General features: G+C 45.2%; 1 protein-coding gene across 3 annotated transcripts in view; it reads left to right on the forward strand.

Moving 5' to 3' along the window:
- Positions 1–6: 6 nt before the first annotated feature.
- The window catches only part of SLC30A7 (solute carrier family 30 (zinc transporter), member 7), a 29,595-nt gene continuing 20,532 nt past the window's right edge, over positions 7–9,069 (forward strand). Inside the window, exons 1-6 of one of the 3 annotated variants that reach the window (XM_006762935.2) lie at positions 7–274; positions 461–562; positions 3,417–3,530; positions 5,879–5,966; positions 6,580–6,706; positions 8,403–8,558. In XM_006762935.2, coding sequence (XP_006762998.1) covers positions 195–274; positions 461–562; positions 3,417–3,530; positions 5,879–5,966; positions 6,580–6,706; positions 8,403–8,558 — 667 coding nt within the window. In that variant the 5' untranslated portion in view covers positions 7–194. The remainder of the gene's footprint in view (positions 275–460; positions 563–3,416; positions 3,531–5,878; positions 5,967–6,579; positions 6,707–8,402; positions 8,559–9,069) is intronic. The other 2 variants (XM_006762936.2, XM_015563400.1) reach the window with 2 other exon arrangements.

A 9,069-nucleotide genomic window follows, 5' to 3' on the forward strand; every position in this document is an offset into this window, starting at 1 on the left:
CAGGACGCGTTGCGCGGCCCGGGCCGGAAGTCGGCGAGTTCCCGGGCGTGTGTCGGTGTCTGTGTCTCCTATCGGCGCGCGGCCCGGGACGATCGCGGGGGATTCCCGTCCGTAGGCGTCACCACTGTCACCACCATCACCCACGGAGCCGCTTCCAGAGCGCGGGAGACCCGGCCCTTCGCCGGGCATTGAAGATGTTGCCCCTGTCCATCAAGGACGATGAATACAAACCACCCAAGTTCAATCTGTTGGGCAAGATCTCGGGCTGGTTTAGGTGCGGGGTGCCTTGTGTGCGGGGTAGTGGGGACAAGGCCCAGGCCGAAGGGTGGTCCGAGGTGCAGGGAAGGGGGTCCTAGGGACACCCTCACTTGGGCACTGGGAGGGTCTAGAGAGGGGCCCCGGCGTCCGGGTCCCGGCCCCGCTTGGACTCGCGCGCTCTTGCCCACTTTGTCGTGCCCAGGTCGATCCTGTCGGACAAGACGTCTCGGAACCTGTTCTTCTTCCTGTGCCTGAACCTCTCTTTCGCTTTTGTTGAACTCCTCTACGGCATCTGGAGCAACTGGTAACCGGAGGGGGAAGGGTTGGGGCGGAAGCCGGGGCGGCGGAGACCGGGCTCTGTTTGCTGAATGCCAAAAAAAAAGTGACAAGTCCCCTCCTCATTTGGGCAGATGGAGAGTCTGCCCACATCCCTTAGCGTCTTTGTCCACTTCCTTGGAATTGGGAGAAACCTGATTCCTGCCTCCCGGGGGAGTGTCCTTGCCTGTCTGGGGGGGAGTGGCCCTTGGATTTCATCCTTAAGATTCAGAGAGGGATGCCCAAGATGTTCTGCTTACTTTGTTGTTAGATCTTGGAATGGGGAAGAGGTTTACACGGGGGACATCTGGACAGACGCGTGTCATCTCTTCCACTCACCTCTCTCTTTAATTTTGTGCTGAAACTGCCTCAGGATTTCCCTCTGGTCTGGCCTGCAGTCGGGAAGCCCACAGGGTTTTCCAAAAGCTTACCCCTCACGGTGTTTGGTGGTACCTTTGTTGTTGTTTGTTCGTTTTTTAACTGCTTTGGGCAGAGGTATATCCCGTGGAACTCTGGAAGTGAAATACTACTATCTGGTTGTTTGCTGTTGAGTAACTTCAGGGTCTTATAAAATTGTTCAACCAACAATACGGTCATCACACTTCTGGGTGTACTGATTGGTCTTTATGTCTCCTATCCATTGGAGAATCTGATGAGAGCCAACCCTCAGCCTTTTATACAAGACTTCAGCGTGGTCTCGGGTTCCTCGACGTAGCTCGGGGACCCCCAGTAAAGAACCTGTGCCATCTATGCTTTGTGTTCTGTTCATTAAGCAGACGTGGTCTCTGTTCACTAAGGTCCATTTTCACAGACAGTCCTTGAGCTTTCTCGCTGTGGAAATTGAGCAATGACATTAGATAATATCACCGGTTTGGTGACATGTATACTTTTATATGAAAAGTGGACTACTTTTCAGTGCAAATGTGAATGCAGTTTTGTCAGTAACACTCAGCAAATGATGAAGGTCATCGTTGAGTGACCACTTGGATATTAACTGCATATCGAAACATGGTCACATCTCAGTATATGTCATAACCATGTTGAGTCCGCTGGGAATCAGATGTATGTGCCCTGTAATGTTAACCCCCTTCAATGTATTGTACATGTTAAGAGCGCTGTATAGTTGACCCTTGAACAACATGGGTTTGAACTATGCAGATCCACTTACATACAGGTGGTTTTCAACCAGTATGTGCAGCACTGTAAATGTATGTTCTCTTCTGATTTCCTTAATAATATTGTCTTTGCTCCAGCTTACTTTATGGAAATAACCCAGTATATCATAATATAACACATGTGTCAACTGACTGTTTATGTTACTGGTAAGGCTTCCGGTGAATAATAGGCTATTAGTAGTTAGACTTTAGGAAGTCAAAGTTAAATGCATTTTTTACTGCATAGGAGGTGGGTGTCCCTAACCTCCCTGCTATTCAAGGGTCAACTGTATTGTCTTCTATTGGAATAATCATCATTTATTATAAATATACAATATTTATATCCTTTATTCTTCCTACATTATGCCATATTGTGGCATATGTACTGACTGTATCAAGACTATCTTGGTTTATATATGTAGAGTTTTGCCACAGTTACTTTCTATTACAACACATTATATTTTACTGTGGCCTACCATTGCATAAATTGCTATGTGAAATGTCTTGTTCAGTGGATTCATATTTGAAGTGCATAGATTGTCTCTTTCATGGAAAGTCATTTTAGATAGTAATTCTTTTGGTCTGTAGAAAGCTATTGAGAAAATTATGAAAACCTTGGATTTCCAAGCTGTTGTCGAAAGTCACCAGTACGTAAGGAGAACGTGAGTGGTACGTGACTTGTTCTTCTGTGGCTTGCTCTCCTGGCCTAAGGCTCTCTTCTCAGATTGTCCAGATATGTTCTAGATTTGGAGTCTAGCACTGACCCAGTGTCTGTTATACCCAGCTCAGGTAGCTGGTATTCCTCTTCCTGTTCACCGTCACATCCACAACCACAGCTCCCCATGTTTAACTTTTATCAGTGCGCTGGGAGTACAAATGTGTTCCCATTGAAGCGCTGGCAGATTTAGAAAATGCGTGGGCCTTTTCGTAATCTGGCTTTCTATGTCTTCTTTAGATACCACAATTTTTAGTTCCCTTTGTTGACGGATCAACAGTTTCTTTATGTGACTGGATTATCTCTGTTTCTGAAGGTCCCACAAGAATTTTAAGTTCTTAGAGTGAATTTCTCACGGGAACTTTGTCATTGTAATATCTGTTCATTTTCATTCTGGAATAAGTAAGTCTCAAGATGTTGTGAACATGAAATGTCAAGAAATTTTTTCTGTTTGGAAGAAAGATGAATAAAATATACTCATTCTTCGCAAGTGAAGGTTCTTAGAAGCAGTTGATCTTGTTGCAGCATTCTGGTTCTTGTTCAGAACCTTCATTTTAAAGTGAAAACTTAATTAGAGTTGATGTATATTTTTGAGGATGAGACTGTACCCTCAGTGGAAGAATAGATAACCTCTTTATTTTCCCCACATTAAGTGCCCATTGCCTTTCAGCTTGCCACTAGAATGTAAACTGTATTAAAGGAGGGATCTTTTATCTAATTCGGGCACCTTGCCCATGGTACATAGGATGCCTGATACATATTTGCTGAGTGAAAGAATGAAGGAACAATGAATGTATGGAATTAATCTACCTGTACTGTTCTTCCCCCCTCTCCTTTTCTTCTTGATCATATTTCATTGCTGTCTTTCTGGAAGATTCCTTCCTGATGAGCAGAGCTGACGCGTAGGTTTTTAGAGAAGGATGCCTCCTGTTTGGTTACTATTCTAATACGCCACCATGTTTGTTCTTTTCCAGCTTAGGGCTGATTTCCGACTCTTTTCACATGTTTTTCGATAGCACTGCCATTTTGGCTGGGTTGGCAGCGTCTGTTATTTCGAAATGGAGAGATAATGATGCTTTCTCTTATGGGTAAGACTTTTTAAAATCCTTTTTGTTGACATGTAAGAAACACAGAAAAATACACAAATCTCAAGCTCAAAGAATTTTCACTAATCGAACACACTTAGGGAACTTGAACCCTTGAATCTCTTTTGTCTCCTCCTGGTTCCTTCCCACAGGCGACCACCATCCTGACTACATGGGGTAGTGGCGCCTGGTTCTGAACACTGTATCCCTGTCATCTACAATATTTACTTCTTTTGGGGTTTTTTTTTGCATCTAAGTTTTTTTGGTTAGGGGTAAGGCATCTTGATTTTACCCAATATTTGTAGGTGAGATTGTTACTAGGTAAGGGAATTTCTCAACACTTAACCTATTTTTTTGAAGCAGATGAAAAAGTAGAAGTTGTAGCCTATGCAAATGATCCTGTTTCTTTGTTTTTAGGAGGACATTTTGCTGTTGATTTATTTAAAAATCATTCTTTTTCAATATGGTTTCATGTTACATATCCTCTTCAGCTCTGCTTTTATGTACAGTCCTTCCCCTCTGGCTGAGTTTGGAGAGTGACTCAATTATTCCGAGGGTGTTTTCACACGGGAGGGTCATGCCCCCAAGCCTGGGGCCCTGAGGGGCAGAGCTGGCTTTTTGCATCTCTGCTGGAAGCCGAGGTGGTCCCGTTATCTGATGGACTCTGCCTGTGGGTTTTTTTTCTTAGCTTATAGGACATTCTGCAGGGTAATTACATCCATGTGTCAGAGGCGGTGAGAACCTGTATCCTCTTCCTCTCTCCTGCCCGCTTTCTCTCTGCCCCCTCTGCCTGCTCCCTCTCTCACTTCTTCCTGTCCCTCCCACCTCCCACCTTCACAGTCTCCCCTTTCTTCACTATCTTTCTGGTCACTGGGCCTGTGTTTGCTCATTCCTTCTCCCCTCACAGCCTTTTCTTCCTCTTCTCTACTGCTCTCTCCCTTTTGCTCTGGCTTTTCGCAGTCTGTCCTTCCTTCTTTCACTGATTCCCTTGCCTTGCAGGTGCAGGACCTCCATGCTCTCCCTCCCCTGCTCCATCCACCCTCCTCCAGCATGCTCTGACTCCTGCTCCCTTACCTCCTCCTTCTGCCCGGCTTTGCCTTTGCTCTGGAGCAAGCATCCTCTGCTTCTTGCACACCCTCTGTTCTCTTCAGATGCCTGAGGGCCACTGCTTTGCTCCTCCAGTGATAGAAAGATGAGGAAGATGTAGCACCTGCCTTGGGGAACCTGGGGTCTGATGGGGGAGCAATTCTGTAAAAACAGTAACTGCACATTTGACAGGTGCTGAAGGATGGAGTCTAGGACAGAACTTGCTGATTCGGGATATCACCAAAACATTAGGTTCCTTGTAAAATTATAAAAAGCGAGACAAGAAACACTAATCAGACTATTGTTATAGTAGGAGCAAGAGATCTGCTATAGCCAGAGCCCCAAAGAGCCTGCATGCTCGGAGAGAACATGTGCCCTGACGCCATAAAATCTTAAGTCCACTTTGGGTCATTAAAGAAAGCTACAGAAAGCGGTATTCTTGATGCTCCTATTATATGGTTTAAGGACCAGAGTGATTAACTGCTGTGAGCGCCCTTTGAAATATGTTTGGACAAGTAAAGCTGCCAAGTTCAAGTTGTTCCTAACGATTAGGCCCGAGATGCCTCTTGGTAAAGAAACCCTTTCCCCGCCGCCTCCCACGGGCAGGAGGCAGGAGGCGTCAGAAGTCCGTGGGGAAGGGGCAGAATTTTAAAAACTAGTTCAATTAGAATCACGTGAAGCTAGAGTTGATTCTAAAAATAGGTCGTTTGCGCTACATTTCTTAATCTTAGAAAAAGAGTGATAGGAATAGAAATCTCAAGTGGTTTCAGGGATACTTGAGAAATAATTTTAGTTTCCTTCAGATCAAAGCTCCACTTTCCAAAGATTTGAAAGCTGAACAGCACAAAGCAGAAGGCCTAAGGCGAGAAGGAATTAATAAGTCACAAAACCCCTCTTTTCAGGCTCTTTTCTTCCACTTTTTTTCTTGGGATTCTTCTTTGCCTATTTAGTCCTGCTCTTCCTGCTCCAGTGACAGCTGGTTCACATTTCTGGGGACGGTCTTTCTACACCTCCTTACTCCACGGTCTTCTGATTGCTGTGAGGAAATCCATGTATTTTCTGCTATTCAACATAATTCATAATATTTAAATTCATGTTCTTGTTTTCATCATATATGTACAATAAAACATACTGCACTGTAAATACTGGGCTTTGCTGGCCGCTTATAACCGTATAAAGTGGTTTAGCGTCATCGACATGCGTAGATTTACTGGTTGATCTGTAAGAAATGACCTAATAACCCCGTTGTTTCCTTTGCTCCCTAGGTATGTGAGAGCGGAAGTGCTGGCTGGCTTTGTCAATGGGCTGTTTTTGATCTTCACTGCCTTCTTTATTTTCTCAGAAGGAGTTGAGGTATAGTAGATAATGATTAGAGCCAGTAAATTATATATGCAAGGAAGATGTTTATTCACTAAACACACATGTAACAGAGCTGTTTTTCACACGATTATTAAGTGTTGAGGACGGCCTCGGGTTACAGGAGGAGCTTACACAATAGTTGAGAAAAATTAAGTAGATGTGCAGCTACTTGGAATGGAGAGCAAATAACCGTGCTTTGCAGGTGCGAGTGAAGTGTTGACCCTGGAAAGTACAGGCGCAGCACGGGCGGGGCTGCGGGAGAGCTCTTAAGAGAACCGAGTTCTGCCGGGCCCTTCGCACTCGGTGCTTGAAGACAAGAAGACTTAAAGGGGGAGTGAACTTGAAATGAGCGGCAACGCTTTAAATGCCACGAAGGAGGGGCTTCAGGCCAAACGGTCATGCTTTCCAATACTTGTGTTTAAAACAGCGAGTGTTACCTTTCCTGCAGTGTGTGAATATGGTTTTATTCCGACGTATGGCTTTGGCAGGTATTTTTGGAGGGATTTCTCATTCTGAAAAGAACTGAACGTTTTCTAAAGTGGCTTTTTGCTCCCACCCGTTGACCCCTCGGAAGTCACCCCGGTGAACCTTGTCTTGTGTTTTCCAGAGAGCGCTGGCGCCGCCCGACGTGCACCACGAGCGGCTGCTGCTGGTCTCCGTCCTCGGGTTCGTGGTGAACCTGGTGGGGATATTCGTGTTCCAGCACGGAGGCCACGGGCACTCGCACGGCTCTGGTATGCGGCCGGGCCCTCTGTTTCCTCACTTCCTGTTTCGGTCACAGCGACTCACTTTTCAAAACTGATCATTTTCCAAGTCAAACTTGGACTTTTAATAACAAAAGTAATGTGAATAGGCTCTTAGTAATGTCTTCCACTTCTCCGTGCCCCTCATTCGACAGTAGCACCTGTTCCGTTACACGTGCTCCGATTTGGGTGTGGGTCCTTCCAGACCTGTGTAGCTCATCTGTTGATTATGACACCATTTATATAACACAGACAGACAAACATCAAAACCACAAAGCAACTCTAGTTACTAAAAAATTATAGTGTATGTGGGTTTGAATTTACTATAATCTGCTCTTCAGATCCTCCCATTCGCCTGTCTTGGCCCCCCTTCTCTCGTGAGCAGCCATACAGAACTCCAGAGAGTGGGTCCCCTAGTTTCAGGTCTCGTAGGGGAAGTCCTGTCTCTGGATTTTCCAGGTTTTTTGGAGAGTGACTCAATATATATATTTTTTATCACCTTGTCAAGTTTTATGAAACATCTTGGAATTTTGACCAGAAATTCATTGTCTGCGTTTGTGAAAAATGGACACAACTCAGATCAAATTTCATGTTCATGTGAAATTCCATGTCCTTTATTAAATTGTCTTAGGCATTTTAACAGAAATATTTTTCATTGGATTCATTTTTAAGTATTCGAAAGTTTTTATCCCCATGAAGAATGATAAGTATAATTCCTGCTTGTCTCATTGCACAGTCAGGACCTCTAGCACAGTGTTGATGAGAAATACTTCTAGCTTTTTTCCTTGCGCCAGCCTTCATAACCATCTGGGTAGCTTTTTACAAAACGCTGATGCCAGGTTTAACCTCAGAAAGTTTGCGTGAGAACCTCGGGAGGAAGCAGCCCGTATGCCTGACCCTGTGCCCTCAGCGGGACTGCGCAGCGGGCGTGGCGGAGGAGCACCGCGGAGTGCTTCATTCCGAGCTGTTCCCGGGGCTGGCATCTGGGCTTCGTTTCTGATCACACTGCGTTACCAGCCGGAGGATATTCCTGCGTCTATTTTATGATAATGTTTCCCTCCTTCAGTTAATTTAAAATTAGTAACTGCATGAGTAGATTTGCTGGTGAGGACCCATCCTTAAATTTTGGAGTTAACTGTACCCATTTAAGACTATATTTAGGTCTGATCCGTTTTGAGTCCATTTTTGTGTGTGGTGTGAGGTATGGGTAACCAATTGTCTTATATGTAGGTAACCAATTGTCTCAGCGCCATCTTCTAAAAAGGTGATTTTCCCCCTGAATTGTCTTGTCATTCTTGCCAGCAATCAGTTGACCATAAATGTGAGAGTTTGTTTCTGGACTTTCAGTTCTGCTTCAGATCTACTGTAATCCTGGAGTTGGGTTTAAAATAGCAATATGTGACTTTTCTACTTTATTCTTTTTTTTTAAGGATTGTTTTGGCTATTCCGGATCCCTTGTTGAATTTCCATATAAATTTTAGGATCTGTTTGTCAATCTCTGCTTTATTTCCTTCCTGTACTGTGTGGTAGGAACTCAGTGTTATTCTAATGAATCAATAACACTTTACAAGTAAATGTTTATGAACTTGCGCCTGGTTTTAGAGCTAGTTCTTTTGCTGACGTCAGTGTTACTGTAACCATTAACGAACATATTTTCACACGCCTTTTGTTCTAACGCTATTCATAGGCCATGAACACAGCCATTCCCTCTTTAACGGTGCTCTGGACCAGGCCCACGGCCACGGGGACCATTGCCACAGTCCGGAACTGAAACACGGCGCTGCGCACAGCCACAACCACGCGCACAGCCATGACCATGGACACTTCCACTCCCACTCCCACGGTGAGTGCAGCCTGCGGCCTCCCTCACGCAGACCTGGGCAGAGGTCTCTTCCTGGTGAAAGGGTCTGTTACAGTGTCGCAGTCGGCTTCCTTTCCAGCGAACCAGCCTGGTTCCCACGCCAGTTCTTTTTTAGTGTGTGGTGAAACTGGCGTGGGATCAGGCAGTGGATAGGGCTTTTTTTCAGGGAGTATCCTATCTAATAATAGAGAAACATGGTAATTAACCATAACTTCGTTACCCTTCCCATTGGCTAATCAGTGAGATATGCAAATTAACTGCCAACCAAGATGGCGGCTGGCAGCCAGGCAGCTGAAGCGAACAGGAGGCTTGCTTGCTCCAGTGACGGAGGAAGCCAAGGTTTCCCGCCTGCTGCTGCCAGCCTGTGAGCTTGCACTCTAAGCAAATATGTTACAATTATAGAAGCTAAGCAAACCCCATGCTTTCAGCCAGCCGGCCGAGCTGGAGCTGCAACAGTGTTTCAATTATAAAACCCAAGCAAAACCAGATACCT

Source organism: Myotis davidii, unplaced genomic scaffold, assembly GCF_000327345.1.
Source record: "Myotis davidii unplaced genomic scaffold, ASM32734v1 scaffold217, whole genome shotgun sequence".
In the NCBI taxonomy this organism is placed as follows: Eukaryota; Metazoa; Chordata; class Mammalia; order Chiroptera; family Vespertilionidae; genus Myotis; species Myotis davidii.